At 39.7% G+C, this 21,019-nt stretch overlaps 1 protein-coding gene across 4 annotated transcripts in view; it reads left to right on the top strand.

The window, feature by feature from the left end:
- The window catches only part of EOGT (EGF domain specific O-linked N-acetylglucosamine transferase), a 42,871-nt gene that overhangs the window by 7,206 nt on the left and 14,646 nt on the right, over positions 1-21,019 (top strand). For all 4 annotated transcript variants that reach the window (XM_043443501.1, XM_043443503.1, XM_043443502.1 and 1 more), the window contains 9 exons: positions 529-629; positions 1,234-1,342; positions 3,880-3,974; positions 4,318-4,422; positions 9,339-9,445; positions 12,990-13,093; positions 18,769-18,861; positions 19,208-19,279; positions 20,737-20,823. In XM_043443501.1, coding sequence (XP_043299436.1) covers positions 529-629; positions 1,234-1,342; positions 3,880-3,974; positions 4,318-4,422; positions 9,339-9,445; positions 12,990-13,093; positions 18,769-18,861; positions 19,208-19,279; positions 20,737-20,823 — 873 coding nt within the window. The remainder of the gene's footprint in view (positions 1-528; positions 630-1,233; positions 1,343-3,879; positions 3,975-4,317; positions 4,423-9,338; positions 9,446-12,989; positions 13,094-18,768; positions 18,862-19,207; positions 19,280-20,736; positions 20,824-21,019) is intronic.

Below are 21,019 nucleotides of genomic sequence, written 5' to 3'. Positions count from 1 at the left end.
TTGGGGTTAGCAGATGTAAACTTTTCTATACAGAATGGATACATACGATATGCATCCTATGTATAGCATCCTATCCTATTGTATAATATCCTATGATAAACCATAATGCAAAAGAAGATTTAAGAAAAGAATGTGTGTGTGTGTGTGTGTGTGTGTATAAAACTGAATCAATTTGCTACAGAACAGTAATTAACACATTGTAAATTTCAACTATACTTCAATAAAAAATGTTAATTAAAAAAAAAATCCCAACTCAAATGATCTGTGGTAGTCTAGCTAAAACCCAGACTTTTGTTTGGAAAATAGACCTGGTAGGGAAGGGATTGGTGACTAAAGATAATTGCTGTTAAGAATCTCAAGACTGCTTTTCTTAGAATTTACTTATTTCTCTTTCATGAGTATGTATTATAAAATGTAAAAGTGAAAGTTCTAGAAAGATTGTTTTTTTTCATGGAAAAAAAAAATCAATGAGTCCTCTCTGAATGTCAGAAGGTAGACCAGTCTCAACACACACCTCTTATGTTCCAGAAACACTTAGAAAATTTGAAGTACTGCTGGGGTTATGAGAAATCCTGCAGACCAGAGTTCAGATTTGGTTACCCTGTTTGCACCTATGTGGATATGGGATGGTAAGTTTCTGGATGGAATCCCTTCTGCCCTGTACTCGTCTCCTTTCTCTGCAGTTTATGCTGACATCAATTCCAAGCTAGACTCTTTTGGTATTAGATAATAATTCCTTTAGATATTAATTTGCTTACTTCCTGAGTAACTTCACTTGTCTTGACTGTCTCCCACTGGGACAGGAGTATCTCTCATTTACTCTGCCAGAGGGATAAAACAGTGTGGTTCACAGAAAATACTTTTCCTTACCATATGCTAACAAAAGAGATGGATGGCTGACTTTGGTTTTGGAGAAGAGAGTTAAGTATAATCAGTATTTCCAATACAGACAAGGTTAATGGGGCAAAGAAGATGCAGTAATTAACAGTTCATTGTTTTCAGTTCCAAATCATCCTGACCACATCCATTTCCATTGTGTATGTTTATTATCAGGGAGTAAGTCTGTAAATAACTTATTTTGGTAACCTCATGTAGTGAGGGGTAGATTTTTAAAATTATGATAGTTTACTTAAGAAAATAATGACTGACTTCTAGCAATGTAACATTTAGAAAATTTAAGGTCCAGAAAAAGTAAAAAGTTGAATATCACAGAATTGTTTTTTTTGCAAACAGGACGGACACTCTTGAATCAGCCCAGGAAATATTCTGGAAGCAAGCCGACTTCGGATATGCGGGAGAGCGTCTGGAGGAGCTCCATGTGCTCTGCCAGCCGAAGGAAAAGGTGGATGTTCAACCCCTTCATAAGTGAAGATGTTTATTTAAAAATACCTGTGGTATCTATTTATTCATTTATTTATTGAGGTGTCGTTGATGTATAATATTGTATAAGTTACAGATATATAATACAGTGATTCAGATTCACATTTTTAAAGGTTATACTCCATTGATGGTTATTGCAAAATATTGGTTATATTCTTCGTGTAGTACAATGTATCCTTTTAGCTTGTTTTATATGTCATACTTTGTACCTCTTAATTCCCTGCACTCGTAGTGGTTAGATTATAATATAAATACAAGATAGAGGGTACTATGAGAGGAAACCCTCACTCTCATGTATTTATTGGCTTAAAGTTTTATTTAAGTTCCAAAACCAAGTTGGAAGCCATGTCCTTGTTTTCACACACATATCAGATGGTCATATTTTGAGGTAGGTCAAATATTCCCCCAACATACACTAAAGAAGGTAAGTTGATGAATTACATCTTTATAAATTTCCTTGCTGGTAGTTTGGGGCAGGTGATACACTCCCACCCTGCTGTTCTGTATTTTTTGGCACTTTACATTTTGCAAAAAGGTTTTCAATATGTTATCTGATTTGATTCTCACAAACAGTATAACAAATAGGCAGGGCAGGTATTATCGGTGCTGTTGAACTAGAGAGGAAAGGTGAGTCCTCAGAAATGTGAAGTGACTTGTCAAAGACCACACAGCTACTAAGTGTGGTCTTCTACAATTCTGTTGTTGTTGTTCAGTCATTAAGTTGCATACCACTCTTTGTGACCCCAAGGACTGCAGCACAGCAGGCTTCCCTATCTTTGACTATCTCCTAGAGTTCATGTCATCAGTTCATGTCCATTGAGTCAGTGATGCTATCTAACCATTTTCTGCCGCTCCCTCTCCTTTGCCTTCAATCTTTCTAGAATTAGAATGCAGATCTTTTTCTTGTGCTTTCACTCATACCCCATTGCACTCAGTGATAAAACAAACACATTGTCAGGAGGCAGTTTGGGGTAATAAGGAGAAGAAAGGACTACTGGGTTCAAATCTTGATCTGTGGAAGCAGCACCCCACCTTTTCTGTGTTCAGTTTCTTCTGCTTTAAAGCCATGCCTGTTGGACAGCTTGTGGTAAAGCTGCAATGAGATTCTCCATTGAAAAATGCTCCATGTAGGGCCAGGCTCACAGCAAAGGGCTCAGTGATAGTTTTTTAAAACCCCAGAGAATCATAAGCACTTAGGATTAAGATCCACCCAATGTTCATGAACTGGGCCCAAGCCTCTGACATCTCAGGAGTCTCTGTTATCTCCAGCCAGTCTAAGAAACCAAAAAATATTTAAATCACTTGCATTCCAAAAGTGAATATATGCTCTGTAGTGCTTTGGAATGGTGTCACATGATAGAACTCTAAGTGATTCTAGCAAGGTGCCTGAACCATGAGATTCAGGCAAGGCGTGAACCTGCACTACTGCAAGGTGTCTTTAACAGACAGTACTTTATACTTTTGTTGGAGTCTAGCTGTTCCTGTGGAAGAGGGCAGGAAAGAGCCTCAACCCCATGTTGCACACGTCTTCCAAGGTGATTTGCAAAATGCTTTCCTCACCAAGATCTGCTTTGATGGGTTTTTTGCTATCAGGGTGTGACCCCTTACCAACTCCAGATTCTGAAACACCATGTGCGTCCAGGTTAATGGCCATTAAGGGTCAGTTGGGAGTTATGGGGAAAGCAACAAAATGGCGTTTAAATCTCACAGTACAGCCCAGGGCATATAAAAGTTTTTGAAGCTATCCCTCTTTCAATACAGTTGGCAGAAGTAGAAACAGACCCCATGGTTGACTTTTAAACTCCTTTGCCTGCACGCATACTCAGTCACTTCATTTGTGTCTGACTCTTTGCAACCCCATGGACTGGAGCCCGCCAGGCTCCTCTGTCCATGGGATTTTCCTGGGAAGAATACTGGAGTGGGTTGCCATGCCCTCCTCCAAAGGATCTGCCCAACCCAAGGATCAAACTCACATCTCCTGCATCTCCTACATTGCAGGCAGATTCTTTACTGCTAAACTACTGGGGAAAGGCTTGCTGAAAGTAACTCATATTTGACAAACTACCCTTCCTGCCTTGCATTTTAAGGTCTGTGGCATGTGCCTTCTTCCTTGTTTCCTTTGGCTCATCTTTGAAAATGCTTTTTCACACAGCTGTGAGGGTAGTGAGGGTTTTGAGTGCCCTTTTTTTTTCTCATGAAGATAAACTGAACCATAAATACAACTCTGGGCTCTTTAAAGTTTGAAGATTATAGAAATAGAACATTTGGGAGTTCTTTGTAGTAACCTAAAAGGGTGCAAGTTGGCAAAATTATGCTTGGGCAATGCCTCCCAGGGAGGAAAATTCTTAAACAGAAGCGTCATTGGGAAGTATTCATCACAGTGTGTGGTTGGAACCCGAAAGCCACATGCTGTTAGCTTGATGTCTAGCAAGTCTGGGTGTGTCCTTGAAGTGTTAATGCTCACAGTTATCTTTTTCTTGTTTCTCCACCTTATTTCAGAATGACTCAAGTCTAGTGTGTTCCCGTTACCTTCAGTACTGTAGAGCCACCAATATCTACCTTGATTTAAGAAACATCAAGAGAAACCATGACAGGTACTTCAGTGGTGGATGTGAAAATCTAAGGAAAATCTTGAAATATTTGCAGGTCCAGGAATATGCCTTGGATTTGCTTCCTAGTAATATGGTGATGAGGTTTGAGAATGGGAGAGGGAGATGAATGACCCACACCTGTCATAATGAGTTGATCATTATGAAGCTATGTGATGGCTACATTAGATACGATTTTGCTACTTTTTATAGAAATTTGAAATGTTCTATTACAAGAGTTAACTTCTAATGAAAAACTGATTTTGGAAATTGGTAGACCACTTTAGTTACAACCTGTGTGCCTGAGTCATGAAAAAAATTCCAGACTCAATTTTTTGTTATCCACTAGATTCAAGGAAGATTTTGTCCATAGTGGGGAAATTGGAGGACACTGTAAGCTTGACATTCGTTCGTTGATGTCTCAAGGTCAGCGCAAAAGCCCTCTGCAGTCTTGGTAAGATTTTTTTGGGTGGGCAGGGGTGGGGAATATGTTTCTGAAGTATTTGTCTTTATTTTTGATGCTTACGAATTTTCGTAGGGACTCTAAATGGAAAATGTTACTCCATTTGTGGATCATTTGGCCTGAGCTTCTGGGGAGTGGTGGCTTCAGAGTGAATCATCATTTGTATTGCTGTGTATAACACATACTTAAGTATGTGTTCATAAAATATTAGGAAGAGATACAATATGTACTGTTTGCTAACAAAAACGTTCAAAAATGAATTTTTTTAGCTCCTCATAATTGCTGCATGTGTTTTGGGGAGTACATTTTTAAAAAATACACACTTATTAAAGCAGATACCAAGCATATAGAGAAATGTAAAGTTTAGATTTTGAAAAAGTAAGCCCACTTGAGTAACTCTTCCCTGGGTCAGAATTAGACCATCTACCCAGGCTCTCTCCCAAATGCAAACCCCACCCTCCTTTCCAAAGATAAACACTACCCTGATTTTAAGCACCTTTCATAAGCTTTTTGAACTTTAGATAGACTGAAGAACACATTTTGATTTAAAATTTTTTGAATATTAAACTAGGTCTATCAAGACATTTACTATCTCTGGAAATTAGAGAGTTGGGGCACTTTAAAAGCTTTTTATTTTAAGATAACTTTAGAGTCATAGACATTTAAGAATAATTCAAAAGTAGCATAAGAAGTTTAAAAATAGTACAAGGAATTTCCATTGTACCCTTACCCCAGCTTCCTCTAATGATAACATCTTAAATAAGCATAGCACAGTAATCCAAAGCAGGAAATTGATTTTGGTACAATGTTATTTTTTTATTTTTCTAAATTTTAAAATTTATTTTAATTGGAGGATAATTACTTTACAATATTGTAGTGGTTTGCCATACATAGACATGAATCAGCCATGGGTTTACATGTGTTCCCCATCCTGAACCCCCCTCCCACCTCCCTCCCCATCCCATCCTTCAGGGTCTTCCCAGTGCACCAGCCCTGAGCGCCCTGTCTCATGCATCGAACCTGGACTGGTGATTTGTTTCACGTATGGTAATAGACATGTTTCAATGCTATTCTCTCAAATCATCCCACCCTTGCCTTTTCCCACAGAGTCCAAAAGTCTGTTGTTTATCTCTGTGTCTCTTTTGCTGTCTCATATATAGGGTCATCGTTACCATCTTTCTAAATTCCATATATATACGTTAATATACTATATTGGTATTTTTCTTTCTGACTTACTTCACTCTGTATAATTGGTTTATTATATAGTTTTTATATATTATAAAAACTATAATATAGTTTCATCCTCCTCATTAGAACTGATTCCAATGCATTCTTTTTAATAGCTGAGTAATATTCCATTGTGTATATGTGGTACAATGTTATTAAATAAGCACATTTGAATATTATCAGTACTTCCATGCATTCTTTATTTTTTTGGATGTAGAGCTCAGTAAAATTTGTATCATGTGTTTAGGTAAATGTAACCACTGTCATAGTCACTAAAGAAACTGTTCCATCATCCTAGAACCTGTCATGCTTCCCTTTATAGTCATACAGGACACTCATAATGTTCATTTTCTTTCTTTTTGGTGGGATATAGTTGATATACAATATTATATAAGTTTCTGGTATATAACATAGGGATTCACAGTTTTTAAAGGTTAGTTATACTATATACATACTTAGTTATACATACTTAGTTATTATAAAATATTGGCTATATTCCCTGGGTTGTACAATAATATTTCCTTATAACTTTTTTATATCTGTTTGTACCTCTTAATCCCCTACTTCTGTCTTGCCCCTCCCCATTTCCCTCTCCCAGTTGTAACCATTGTTTTCTGTATCTGTGAGTCTCTTTTTTGTTATATTCACTACTTTGTTTTATTTTTTAGATCCCACATATAAGTGATATCATACATTATTTGTCTTTCTCTGAGTTATTTCACTAATCATAGCACCCTCCAAGTCCATCCATGTTGTTAAATTTTTACTATGACTGAGTAGTATTCGATTATTTGTTGTTGCTGTTGTTCAGTTGCTAAGTTGTGTCTGACTCTTTGCAAGCCCGTGGACTGTGGCATGCCCAGCTCGCCTGTTCTCCATTATCTCCCAGAGTTTGCTCAGATTCATGCCCATTGAGTCAGTGATGCTATCTAACCATCTCATCCTCTGCCACTCCCTTCTCCTTTTGCCTCTAGTCTTTCCCAGCATCGGGGTCTTTTCTAGTGAGTCGGCTCTTCGCATCAGGTGGCCAGAATATTGGAGTTTCAGCTTCAGCAGCAATCCTTCCAATGAGTAGTCAGTGTTGATTTCCTTTAGGATTAACCGGTTGGATCTCCTTGCTGTCCAAGGGAGTCTTAAGAGTCTTTTCCAGCACCACAATTTGAAAGCATCTATTCTTCAGTGCTTCCCTGATAGCTCAGTTGGTAAACAATTTTCCTGCAATGCAGGAGACCCTGGTTCAATTCCTGGATTGGGAAGATCCTCTGGAGAACAGATAGGTTATCCACTCCGGTATTCTTGGGCTTCCTTTGTGGCTCAGCTGGTAAAGAATCCATCTGCAATTCAGGAGACCTGGATTCAATCCCTGGGTTGGGAAGATCCCCTGCAGAAGGGAAAGGCTACACACTCCAGTATTCTGGCCTGGAGAATTCCATGGACTGTATAGTCTGTGGGGTCACAAAGAGTCGAGGTGACTGTGACTGAGCGACTTTCACTTTCATTCTTCAGTGCTCAGCCTTCTTTATGGATCAGCTGTCACATCTAGTGTTCCATTATATATGTATATAATCTTCATTATCCTTTCATCTTTTGATGGACTTATAGGTTGCTTCCATATCCTGGCAATTGTGAATAACGTTGCTGTGAGTATTGGGGTGCAGGTATCTTTTCAAATTAGTGTTTTCATTTTTTTCAGATATATACCCAGGAGTGGAATTCATGGGTCATATGGTAGCTCTATTTTTATTTTTTTGAGAAAGCTCCATAATGTTTTACACAGTGGCTGCACCAATTTACATTCCCACCAACAGTGAAGGAGGTTTCCCTTTTCCCCACATCTTCACCAGTATTTGCTATTTGTGTTCTTTTTGGTGATAACCATTCTGACAGATGCGATTTTGATTTGCATTTCCTGGATTAGTGATGTTGATCATGTTTTCATTAGTGATGTTGATCATCTTTTCATGTTGGCTGTTGGTGTATTGTTTTTAGAAGAAATTTCTCTTCAGGTCTTCTGCCCATTTTTTAATTGAGTTGTTTGGTTTTTTGATGTTGAGTTGTATGAACTGTTGATATATTTTAGATATTAACCTCTTATTGGTCATATCATTTGTAAATATGTTCTTCCATTCTTAGGTTGTCTTTCCATGTCATTGAGGGTTTCCTTTGCTGTGGAATAGCATTTAAGTTTACTTAGGTCCTATTTATTTATTTTTCCTTTTATTTCCTTTGCTTTAAGAAGAGACAGATCCAAAAAAAATATAGTTAAGATTTATCTCAAAGAGTGTTCTTTTTTTTTCTTCTGAGTGCGTTTTTGATGTCAAACGTTCATGCTAAGCAAACTGTTCAGGAAAACTGCCTTTCACAGGTTTATGTGGCATGTTAGAGTTTGAAGTGCAAGATCTTACTTCATGTAAGAGACTTTTGCAATAGGCGTTCCTCTTTTCTAGTGGGGAATTCTATTCCTAGCACACTTTGATATCTGAGATCCAAAATCAAATATTTGACATTTGTTTCCTAGTATCTTTTGATAGGGTATATTTATGTATATTATTTATTGCTGTATCATAAATTACTCAAACATTTAGCAGCATAAAACAGTGAAGATTTTTTATCACACAAAGTTTCCGACAGCCGGGATTTGGGGGCAGCTTAGCTGTGTGGTTCAGGCACAGCTGGGCCTGTAGAATCTGTTTCCTAAACTCACTCATGTAACTGTTATCTTTAGGTTTTCTTCTCTGCTTGTTGGCTAGAGGTGTCATTTCTTTACCATATGGGCCTCTCCCTGAGACTGCCGACAGCCTGGCAGCTGACTTCCCCAAGATCATGTTGTCTGAGAGAGAGCATGTGTAAGCATGGCCCAAAATGGAGGCCTCAGTCTTTATATTTATACCCTGATGGTCACACCGTAAGTGATCACCATCACTTCTGCCATATTCTGTTCATTACAAGTGAATCACTAACTCCAGCTCATCCTCCAGGGCAGGGAATTCATCTCCACCTCTGGAAGGGAGAAGTATCAAAGAATTTGTGGACATATTTTTGAAACCACTGGAATAAACATTTTGGCGTTATATGTGTTTTAAAAGGATCTCTTTGATACTTGTCTTACATCACATATAGTCTCAAAGATAAAAAGTTTACAAATGATCTGTAGATTAACTTGTGATTGTCTTCTTTTGTATGGAAGAAAATTGTACCAAGTGGCTTCAGAAGTGGTTTTCTGAGAAATAGAGTTTTCTTTCTTCTGGGAAACGTAGTTGTCTGCAGTTTTTCCCAAAGTACTTGATAATTCTTGGAACGCCGTCTTTCTCAGAATCCAAAAAGGTTCTCTGGGTCAGTGTTCCTACTGAGCCTTGCCAGACTGCAAGAAACCTTTCTGAATCTTTCCACTTTACTGGTAGATTTTTTTTGCCAACCCTGTGGAAATTTCTTCTTTGTCAGAAATGGTCCCAGTTGCTCTTGCACATTAGGCTGAAATTTAAAATCATTTTTGTTTCTTGTCTCAACATTAAAATTGATATCAAGCTGCGTAAGTACTAGTAAGTTTGAGAAGTTTCGCGTGTGTTTATGAGTATTTTCTGGAAATAAAACGCACCTAATGAACAGATCCTGAATTACAGTGTTGCAACAAGAGATCTAGGAGGAGCCCTTTGAAAGCATCTCCTGATTCTTAATTCCAGGTTTGCGGAGCTACAGAGCTACACTGAACTCAACTTCAGACCTGTAGAAGATGCTCAGTGTGACATTGTTATTGAAAAACCAACCTACTTCATGAAACTAGATGCAGGTGAGAAGTTAATTTATCTATTTTATTTATTGGTTAATGCGGCTTTGTTCCTTTTTACTGACATATGTGTTCCTATAACTTTGGGAAGCACTTCATGGCATATACATGGGAAAAAGTGGAAACAGTGACAGATTTTATTTTCTTGGGCTCCAAAATCACTGCAGATGTTGACTGCAGCCACAAAATTAAAAAAAACTTGCTCCTTGGAAGACGAGCTATGACAAACCTAGACAGTGTTTTAAAAAGCAGAGACATCACTTTGCTGACAAAGGTCCATATAGTGAAAGCTATGGTTTTTCCAGTAGTCATGTACAGATGTGAGAGTTGGGCCATAAAGAAGGCTGAGTGCCTAAGAATTGATTCTTTCGAATTGTGGTAGCTGGAGAAGACTCTTGAGAGTCCCTTAGACAGCAAGGAAATCAAACCAGTCAATCCTAAGGGAAATCAACCCTGACTATTCATTGGAAGGACTGATGCTGAAGTTGAAGCTCCAATACTTTAGCCACCTGATGCAAAGAATTGACTCATTAGAAAAGACCCTGAGGCTAGGAAATATTGAGGGCAAGAGAAGAAGGGGACGACAGAGGATGAGGTGGTTGGAAGGCATCACCAACTTGGTGGACACGAGTTTGAGCAAACTGTAGGAGATAGTGAAGAACAAGGAAGCCTGGCATGCTGCAAGCCGTGGGGTCGCAAAGTGTCACATATGACTTAGTGACTGAACAACGGTAGAACGTGACGTTGAACAGTAGGTTTACTTTTTGCTTTCTTCTCTTGAAAAAGTGAACTAATTTGAACTTCCCACTGTTTTAGGTACTGGCATGCTAGAAGAAACTTTTACATCATTGTCAAATAACTCGGTGAAAATCGAAAGATGAGCAGAGAAAGCCTGGGTACCCCTTTTGCAACTAAATTTACCTCATGTGGTTTCTCTAATCCCTTGATTTAGCTAGTGCTTCAGTAGAACTTTTTAAAAATTAAGAGCCCTGTATGCAGTGTAGGTGGAAAAGGAAGGCCTGTGGCCTCTTCAGGTGGACTTTCTGATACTGTCTCCATTACTAAAGCTAACTTGAAATTCTTTTGGAAGTTAGCCCTGGCATATATTCTTGAAAAAAAAAAGTTAAAATTATTGTCCTATTTACAGTTAAAACTTTTAATTTTCCACATGCAAGCACGGCTTTTGCTTTGTGAACTTGCTGCCCTGGAGAGAAGAAACACAAATCATACCTGATTATCCTTCTCATTACAAGAAATGGAGATTTCTGTGCCACACCACATCCGAATTCATGAGAGGCTGGGCTTAACGATGAAATATAAATAGCCCCCTGTCACGAATATTTCAGAATTCCTCTAATTTATTGATCATATTTTTAATGTGCTCCGCTTCCTGAAGTCGTAATTCTTACATGACAAAGCCTGAGGTTCAGAAACCAGACAGGTTTAGGTTTTAGAAACGCGAGCAGGTGAAAATGCTGTGTTCAAGGACCCAACACATTTTTAAAATATGCAGGCTAAAATGGAGCAAAGAAAACACTGATCTGCCTGAGGAAGGATTGAACATGTGCAAATGGTTGAATTTATGTAGCTATTTATGCAATAAAGGATATAAGGTTGGAATAATAGGCTAGGGTAGATCTGCAGGCTTTCTTTCCTATGTTTATAACTCTGCCTTTTTCTTCCAACTTAACGCTGTCAGCCCACGTTCCTTCTCATATTAACTCTTTTTTTTTTTAAAACAGGTGAGCAAATCTCATAAACATCATCAAACAGTTTTTGCTCTTTTTTAAAAAAATAATTTATGTCATTTTATTTATATATTTTGACTGTGCTGGCTTTTTGTTGCTGCACGGGCTTTTCTCTAGTTATGGCAAGTGGGGACTACTGTTTAGTGGTTGTGCCTGGGCTTCTCATTGGCGGTGATTTCTCTTGTCGTGGAACACAGACTCGGTAGTGCCGGGGGGAGAAGGGGGACGAGGAGGAGGAGTTGTGGCTTATGGTCTCTAGGGCCCAGGCTTAGTTGCTCCACGGCATGTGGGATCTTCCCAGATCAGGGATTGAACCCATGACTCCTGCATTGACAGGTAGATTCTTTTACCACTGAGCCACCAGAGATGCCCCCATATTAACCCTTACCTTGAGAAAATGAGCATTCCTCAGAACAGTACTCATGTGGGGCCTGTTTCTTGATGACAGAGCCTACGTTTTCTCCCTCTTTTATAAATCCTCCTGGCACCAACTGCTGTTTCGTGCATTCGGCCTCCCTCAGTAAGTGTTATAAATTTGCTGAACGACTCATGAGAAGTAATGTGGGCTGTGTGCTAATCTGGGAAAAGGAGACGGCTTGTCATAAGACATCATTTTCCTTGTTTATTTGAAAATGTGCTCTTTGGCAGGATTTTTCTGGGTGAAAATTAAAAAGTCCTTCCAAACATTCATCTAAGATACTGGTCTAAAAAGAAGGGAGTAATTTTTTTTTTTTCTTTTCCTTTTCCTTTGTTGAGATATAATTGATAGCCAGCACTGTTTATGTTGAAGGTGTACAGTGTAATGACCTGACTTTTATAAATGGAGTCCTTTTTCCTCTTAGTTTCTGGCATACAGTGTTATTATTTGCTATAGGAATGAAGTCAGAATACTTTATGATTTCTGCTTTTGAAAGTCACTGTTTATCTTTTAATTGACATTTCCTTTAAGGTGTCAGTTCTTGGAATTTCATCCCATTTAGATTTATACAGTTGTTTCTTATGAATGCCATTCTTAGGAACTTACAAAGAGCAGCACCGCCCTCCCCTTTCCTCTTTGACCCAGCACGCTCCAGCTGGTCTAAGTTTTCACTTGTGCCAGGCACTGGGCTGGCTCCTCTAGGTATGTTACCTAAAAGCTGGCATCTAAGTATATTGACTTCCTATTTCCAGTAGAGAAGCTGAAGCTTTGGAATTTACAGACTAACCTGAGAATGTTGCTCATAATTCAACCTCTTCTTCTGAGTCCACAGTTCTTACAGTTTTAATTAGGACATGAGATTTCAGCTCTTTAAATGATAACTTGTTACTATTTTCCCAAGAAGCAATATTATAAGTAGTGATTAAAAGGAGAAAAAGGGACAGGAATGAAAAATAGCAAAATGTTAATAGTTGCCATCATTGCCAGTACCATCATGAGCAGGTGTCGATTGATTTTAAAAAATAAAAGGCCATAAAAATAGTGATTAGTCTTAATGGCTCTTTAGTTCTCATGTTGAGCTAAAGAAGCTTCTGTTACTTTTTCTGGGAACTTAATGATCATTTATTTCTTAGTGTGTAAGGAAAATGCATTCCTAATTTTCACATTATCGATTTAAAAATGAATGTTTGAGCATAATCAATCTGTCAACTGAAGACACTTGTGTATTGAACATTTTATGTTTGGAAAGTTGTTAATTTTCCACTGATTCATTTCAGCTAAAAGTCTACCATACTGTAAGTAGATAGGGTAGAATAAAGATTGTGTAATCGTTTCTTTTGGGGTTAATGGACGTGAATTTCTTTTTTTTTTCCAATCCTAGGTGTTAACATGTATCACCACTTCTGTGATTTCATCAATCTTTACATTACTCAGCATGTTAACAATTCCTTTAGCACAGACGTGTACGTCGTGATGTGGGACACAGTAAGTAAGAACTGGCTCTCTGCTTCAGTGCTGTCTTTACCTTGCTCAGTACCGGTTTGACTCTGATCTTATGTAATAGGGTTTTCTAAGATGCACACGCTTACATTTACACATGTACACACACATTCACGCATGTGCAGATGGTGTGAATGAGTCCGTGTGGATGAATTTACGTGTAGGTGTACATATGGCTGGGCTTCCCTGGTGGCTCAATGATAAAGAATCCACCTGCCAATGCAGGAGATGTGGGTTTGATCCCTGGGTCAGGAAGATCCCCTGGAGGAGGGAATGACAGCCCACTCCAGTATTCTTGCCTGGAGAATCCTGTGGACAGAGGAGCCTGGCAGGCTGCAGTCCATGGGGTTGCAGAAGAGTCGGACACGACTAAGTGACTGAACCACAGCCACAGTACATATGGGAAGATGCACATGTTTTTGAAATTTAGAATGAGGTTGTAGAAGCTTGGTTTCTACGCTTTGAGGAGGTCGAGCTCAGGGTGCCTTTGAGACGAGCATAAAAGATCATCATTTGTTTAAACTGTGATCCCTGGGTGGGAAGCGCCTGCCTCTGTTCACAGTTTGGCCTCTGCTGATTGCCTTCCGCTTTGCTTCACTGCACCTTTCCTATTGTTTCCTGCTTCGTGCCAGGTTGTGTCGGATGTATCTGAGTGTTAGGCCTGCGTGTAGCTACACGTGTTGAATCACCTCTGCTGTGGGCTTATTTGTTTTCCGTGCATCTTTTCTTCCCTCTTCTCTTCCTTTGTCTGCCTTTCACTTGTTTTTTTTCCTATAGCTGGCCCTTCCACTGGCCAAGGTCATCCCAAAGTTGCCCTGGTACTCTCACCTATGAAATTACAGTTTCTACCTCAGTGTTGTGTTTTTTTTTTTTTTTTGTCAGTGTTGTTTTGAGGATAAAGCATATCATGTGCAGACAGTCACAGTGCCTGACCCACAGCACGTGTGCTCTGAATGTTAACCGTGACAGTGGGCTGGAGAAGACATGGCATATAGTATGCATGAGAAAGGCTGCCTAACCTGGGAAGTGGGAGCACCCCCTGAGAACCAAGAACACCCACCCTCAGGTTCACCCAGACGTTACAATGCTCAGGATGCTCATAGGCCCCCTTTTACCCCAAGTCTGTTGAGAAGGATGGTGCAGGGGAACTACAGCTTGCTGGCAGGGCAGCATCAGGCACTGCTTCTCAGGACTCTTCTCAGCCTGTACAGCACAGGTCAGGTGCAGGGAGACGTGATTCCCCCGGGACAGGTACAGGTGCCCCAGGGCCAGGATCTTCTGAAACAACTGCGTTGGCCACGCCACCAGGATCCCGAGAGGCAAGCCAGTTACAGGAGTCCTTGAGCTCTGTCCCCTCCACACTCAGAGAACCCGTCAGGTGTCTTTTAGAATCACTAGCACACGGTGCAGGCATGCTGTCCGGTTCCAGAGGGCAGAGCTGCAGCATGAACTGAGGTCAGGCTGTCTTGCAGAAGGGGAACTGTTTTGATAACACTTTCTTTGCTGATGGGGGGCTGGTAGCAGAGCTGTGACAAGAGGTTTTCGTCATCATGGCTCCCTAGCCCTATAGTTTGATTTCAAGCCTGATGAGAACTGTTTCTAACATTCCCAGCAACTTAATGCTCACTTTTTGCTTTCCTTCTTTGCACGTATTTTCATTTCCCTCTTTTGCTGCCACCACAGTTCTGTTTCTTAGAAATGTTTTTCTGAGCAATGGGATCTGCTGTCCCTTTCTTTCCTCTTTTTGTATATGATTGTGGTTTCTAGGTCCCATGCACAGGCTCCCAGTAGCTCTGAATGATTAACTCAAGGTTCTTGTGGGTTTTTTTATTTTTCATTTACATCTGATGTTCTCATATTTAATGCTCACAACTCTTGGTGGGCCAGGGTTTTTATTTGTTTATTTTATAGATGAGGAAGCTGAGGTGGTAGTATTTCTAAGACAACACAGTCGGGGAGGGGTGGAGTCAGGGTTCCCATCTAAGCGGTCTGTCTTCAGACCTGAGCCTTGCAACCACAGTGCTTCCTCGTCTCCCTGTACTTCCCTGAAGATCTTGCTAAGTTGACGGAAAGTTTTCCAGAAGCTTCCTTGTATCTCGTTGCGTGCTTTTCGGTGTCTTCCTCTAGTGGAGTAAATTAAACTGAGCCAGCATCTACAGCTTCTCCCCTTCTCTGAGCCTGCTGGGGTGGAGTGAATAGATACAATGCCACCATGGTGCTCACCAGTAACTCAGTTAATGGGACACATGATGTTAGTGCGGCCTGACCTTGACTGCCTGTACTCGCAGGGTGCATTTAGCTGAGCAAGTTGGCCGCCCTGATGTGACCTCCCTCCTCTGCTCTTCTCTGTGCATCCATTTAGAACCTGTTTTCTTGGTCAGAGAGGCCTTTGCTCGTGGCTCAGTCAGGGTCTCAGGACAGGAAAGTACCAGGTTGTTTCAGAATCGAGATGCCCCAGAAGCCTGTAGAGAGGATGTCGGTGGGTGAGGTGTCCAGTGGCTGCTACCTGGTTCTCTTTTGCTGGAGGCCCCAGAAATCTGTCGGGAGGTTGGGGGTGGTGGTGAGGTGTCCTGTGGCTGCCACCTGGTTCTCTTTTGCTGGGAAGGCCTTGAGGGAAGCAGCTCTGCCACCCTAGGCTGACGTGAGTTGAACCCCCCTGCCGTGGACGGTGTTGCCCTGGAACCAGTCTTTGTGGCCCTGGACGAGCTGTGTGCCCCGAGGTGGAGTTGAGAGCTGGCGGCGCTGCACTTCAGATCAGCTTACAGACTCTCCCCACAGGGAAGCCTCTGAGGCCGCCCCTCTCATCTGCACAGACCTCGGCAGTGTAGCTGCTGACCTGGAGCCACGCGTCCGGGGCGCTCCTGGAGACGCATTTCTGGGCATGGCAGGGTTGCTCTTATGCAAGGAGCACCAGGGGGCTTACTGCAGGCTTTCCGCCTTTTCCTTGTACTGAGAAGTGTAGTATAGCTTTATTATTACTATTTTTAATTATACAACTAAGACCAAGTTATAATGCTTTCAGTCAACCCAGAAGTATATAAAATTTTTTTTTTAAAGTCTCCTCTATCTCCTCCAATTCCATTTCCTTTGAAGGTTAATTGCAGTTAGCATATGTGAGAATCTATTGCAAGACTTTATTTTAAAAAATGTAAACACATCTTTATACAACACTTAGACAAGGACTTACATAAGGATATATATATAGTATAAATTTGTATAAGAATATGTCTGTATCATTATAGAAGATAAAATATATTCTCTCATATTGCTGACTTAACATTATGCAGTAGGCATACTTCCAGGTCAGCATATTTAGGAGAATTATTTCTTTATTATTAATAGTTACATGCTATTCTGTATGCTGGATATAATGGATGATTTGGTGGACGCCTTAAAGTCAGAGTCTAAGTATTAGTTGCTCAGTCACGTCCTACTCTTTGTGACCCCATGGACTATAGCCCACCAGGCTCCTCTGTCCATGGGATTCTCCAGGCAAGAATACTGAAGTGGTTTGCCATGCCCTCCTCCAGGGGATCTTCCCAACCCAGGGATTGAACCTGGATCTCCCGCATTGCAGGTGGAGTCTTTACTGCCTGAGCCACCAGGAATGCCTTAGTGCATGCATCTCCCTCTGCCCCTACTCTGATCACATTTAGTTTGTTTCCAGTTCTTTGCTCTTGACAGAAATTCTGTCCTGAACATCTTTTTCATATACATGTATCTTTACACAGTCATCCTAGAATTTCTGAAGGGCAGATTCCTTTAAGGGGAATTTCTAAGTCATAGATTGTCTTATGTTTGAGATATACACAGGAGGAAATTTTATGTCATCTTAAGACTGTCCAAATATTCTTCAACATAAGACTGGAAAAGTTCCTCCTTCTTCTGTGGCAAATCATTTGAATTTGAGGGATGTGGAGAAAGAAGCTTCTCGAGGTGATTATTACTGAATAACACATGCCATCTCTGAAAAGGGACCAGCCAGGATCACTGTATTATTAAATTTTCCTTATTTCATCTTATTTCATCACAAGTATTTTATCTCAGGAAACTGCCTAGAATCACTTCTTTAATTACCCTTTATTTATTATTGAACCAAAACAGGAACATGTAATTTTTGATGGTGTTGAGAAGGGCCTTTATTAGAACAGCACCGGAGACCCATTGAAGGAAAGAATTTTTATTTTTTATCATCACATCTAACAGTTCTCAATACCTTTGAAATGACTCTAATATGTGCAACATAAAATATTCAAAATCTGAAAAAAAAGAATGCTGTAGTGATAAAAAGACATGGACATAATGAATATCATGTGTAACCAGCTGGAGACCTTGAATGTAACCCTACAGTATGTATTTTTTATTTCTTTTGGCTGAGTTTTTCCATCTAATTCTGCCATTTTGAAATAAATTGACCTCCTTCCTTCAGCTGATGGAGTATTAATTAATTTCTAGTTTTAAAAAATGAAATGTATTTGATAAATGTCCAGAAAGAACTAGTTCTGCCATATACAGGTTACATGTATGGAGTCTGGAACCAAAGAGACTGGATTTAATCCCGGCTCTGTAAACCCAGCAGCTCTACAGTTGAGGCAGATTACTTTAACTTTGTCTCAGTTTCCTCATCTGTAAAATAGGAATAATGGTATTCCCTCACTCATGAAGTTAGCGCAGTGGTTTAATGTGTTAATAATGTCAAGTTCTTAAAACAGCGCCTAGGATGTAGGAAGTATGCAAGATACTATTATCATTACTCTTATTAATGTCAAAGGGAATTATCAAATATTACTCATTAATCAATAGGGAGATAATTTCCTAGAGTTACTAACATTATATTTTTAATGTTAAAACTTTCAAAGCATTTTCTTACTCTCAGATTTTTTTTTTTCCCTTGCAGGATAATTGCTTTACAATGTTGTGGTGGTCTCTGCCATACGTTAACATGAATCAGTCATAACTCTGTGTGTGTGTGTGTGTGTGTGTGTGTGTCTTCTCCCTCTTGGGCCTCCATCTCCCTGACATTCTACCCCTCTGGGTCATCACAGAGTGCGAGGCTAGGCTCCCTGTGTTATATAGCAGTTTCCCACTGGGTACTGCTTTACACATGATAGTGCATATATGTCAGTGCTCCTTTTTCGATTTGTCCTACCCTCTCCTTCCCCCGCTGTGTCCACCAGTCCTTCCTCTACATCTGCATCTCCTTTTCTTCTCTGTAAATAGATCATCAGTACTATGTTTCTAGATTCCATAAGCATGCCAAAAGTGCATTCTGTCTGCTCTGATGAGTTTTGCCCCCGTGCATGTTCTGGTGTGTACAGAAGGTAATGTGTCTATGTGTTGTGTGGTTTGGATAGAAAATTCACAGGAAAAAACCCCACAATGATTCCAGTTTCAAGGACATGAGAATAAAAAGGGCTAGGGTGGAAAAACAAAACATTTTTAGCAGACTGAGATTATAATTGTGAGGATTATTTCTGATGCTATTACATCAAACTAGGGACTTGCTCAGGCCCAAGATGAAAATCCATTTTTCTTCTGTGGATTTTTTGAACTGTGTTTCAGGTTGTTGGTTCACTAACAAGCTAATTCAGGTGTTTTCTGATGTTTTTGAAAAGCCAGGTTTAGCCGCATTCCCTAACTTACTTTGTTTCCACTTTCAGAGCTCCTATGGATATGGTGACCTGTTCTCCGACACATGGAAAGCATTTACTGATTATGATGTTATACATTTGAAAACTTATGACTCCAAAAGGGTACTGGAAGCTTTACTGAAATGCCTGTAAATACCTGTCATCACCAATGACTCACTCATCAAATAAATATTTAATCTGGGTTTCTATGAGCTATTATCATTGATTTCTAACTCCTTAGTTTCTTTGTAATAACTAGAATCATCATGATTATTTTAACCACGTAGCTTTTAAAAACTTTTCCCCATAACTTTTCTCAAAATATGAATGCCATTTGATTGAAATAATTAGCTAATCAAAATATTTTAATGCAAAATAGAGATTAATTTTTTCTATTAAAAAATTGCTGTTTTAGTGTGAAGGATGCAGATTGTAATTCTCTTTCTTTTTAAATTATCTCCATTCTTAGGTATGTTTTAAAGAAGCTATTTTTTCCTTACTTCCCCGGATGAGATACGGGCTGTTCTATAACACCCCTCTGGTAAGCATGTCATCTGTAGTTGACAGTCATATTCAGAGAATTGATTCTTGGTGGATTTTAAGATACCATTTAAAAGAAAAATTTAAAAAAATTTTTTAATTGGTGGAAAATTGCTTTACAGTGTTTTATTGGTTTTTGCCACACAACAGTGTGAATCAGTCATATATATATATATATGCACATACACACACACATAGTTACATATATGTGTGTGTGTGTATATATATATACATACATATATACACACATTACCCTCCCTTTTGAACCTCCCTCTCCTCCGCCATCCCACCCTTCTAGGTCATCACAGAGTGCCAGACGGGGCTCCCTGTGTTATGTAGCAACTACTAACTACCTATTTTACACGTGATAGTGAATGTATGTCATTGCTACTTTCCCAATTCATACCACTCTCACCTTCCCCTGGTATGTCTACAAGTCCATTCTCTACTAGGTTCATCAGTACCATTTTTCTAGATTCCATATATCTGTTAATATATGATACTTGTTTTTCTGACTTACTTCATTCTGTGTAAGAGGCTCTAGATTCATCCACCTTACTACAGCTGACTCAAATGCGTTCCTTTTCATTCCACTGTATGTATGTACCACATCTTTATCCATTCATTTGTTGATGGACATCTAGATTGCTTCCATGCCTTGGCTATTATAAATATTGCTGCAGTGAACATTGGGGTATATGTGTCTTTTAGAATTGTGGTTTTCTCAGGGTATATGCCCAGTAGTGGGATTGCTAGGTCGTATGGGATGACCTAGACCCAGACTGGTGATGGAAGTAAATTCTGATGCTGTAAACAGCAATATTGCATAGGAACCTAGAATGTTAGGTCCATGAATCAATGGTAAATTAGAAGTGGTCAAAAAGGAGATGGCAAGAGTGAACATCGACATTTTAGAAATCAGTGAACTAAAATGGACTGGAATGGGCGAATATTCATTGGAAGAACTGATGTTGAAGGTCCAATACTTTGGCTGCCTGATGCAGAGAACTGATTTATTTGAAAATACCCGATGCTGGGAAAGATTGAAGGCAGTAGGAGAAGGGGATGATGGAGGATGAGTTGGTTGGATGGTATCACTGACTTGATGGACGTGAGTTTGAGCAAGCTCCGGGAGTTGGTGATGGACAGGGAAGCCTGGCATGCTGCAGTCCATGGGGTGGCAAAGAGTCGGACTGAGCGACTGAACTGAACTGATGATAGATTTATGGCTAGTTTTTCAAGGAATCTTCATACCGTTTTCCATAATGACTATATCAGTTTATATTCTCACCAACAGTGTAGGAGGGCCTCATTTTCTCCATATCCTCGCCAGCATTTATTGTGTGTAGATTTTTTGATGATGGCCATTAAGATAGTACTGCTGTATAACTTGAGACCATCTTAAATAGTAATGCAGAAATTACTCATTGTAATAGGAAATACTGTTTTTTGTTGTAGATCTCTGGGTGTCAAAATACCGGGTTATTCAGGGCATTTTCCCAGCATGTACTGCACAGACTGAAGATCACACAAGAGGGTCCCAAGGTAATGGCTGCATTATGGCTTCTGAGGTGGGCTCGACTCTTCACCCCCTGATAAAAGTCCGTATCATGGGAAAAAAAAGGAAAAAAAAAAGTTAGTATCATCTTTACAGAAAAAGGAGATCATCAGCAGACAGTGTTTTCTGGGTTAACCAGAAATTCTGACCTGGAGTAATTTGAAATCAGATGTCAACAACCTA

This window comes from Cervus canadensis, chromosome 22, assembly GCF_019320065.1.
Source record: "Cervus canadensis isolate Bull #8, Minnesota chromosome 22, ASM1932006v1, whole genome shotgun sequence".
In the NCBI taxonomy this organism is placed as follows: domain Eukaryota; kingdom Metazoa; phylum Chordata; class Mammalia; order Artiodactyla; family Cervidae; genus Cervus; species Cervus canadensis.
This window is presented reverse-complemented; position numbering and strand designations above follow the sequence as displayed.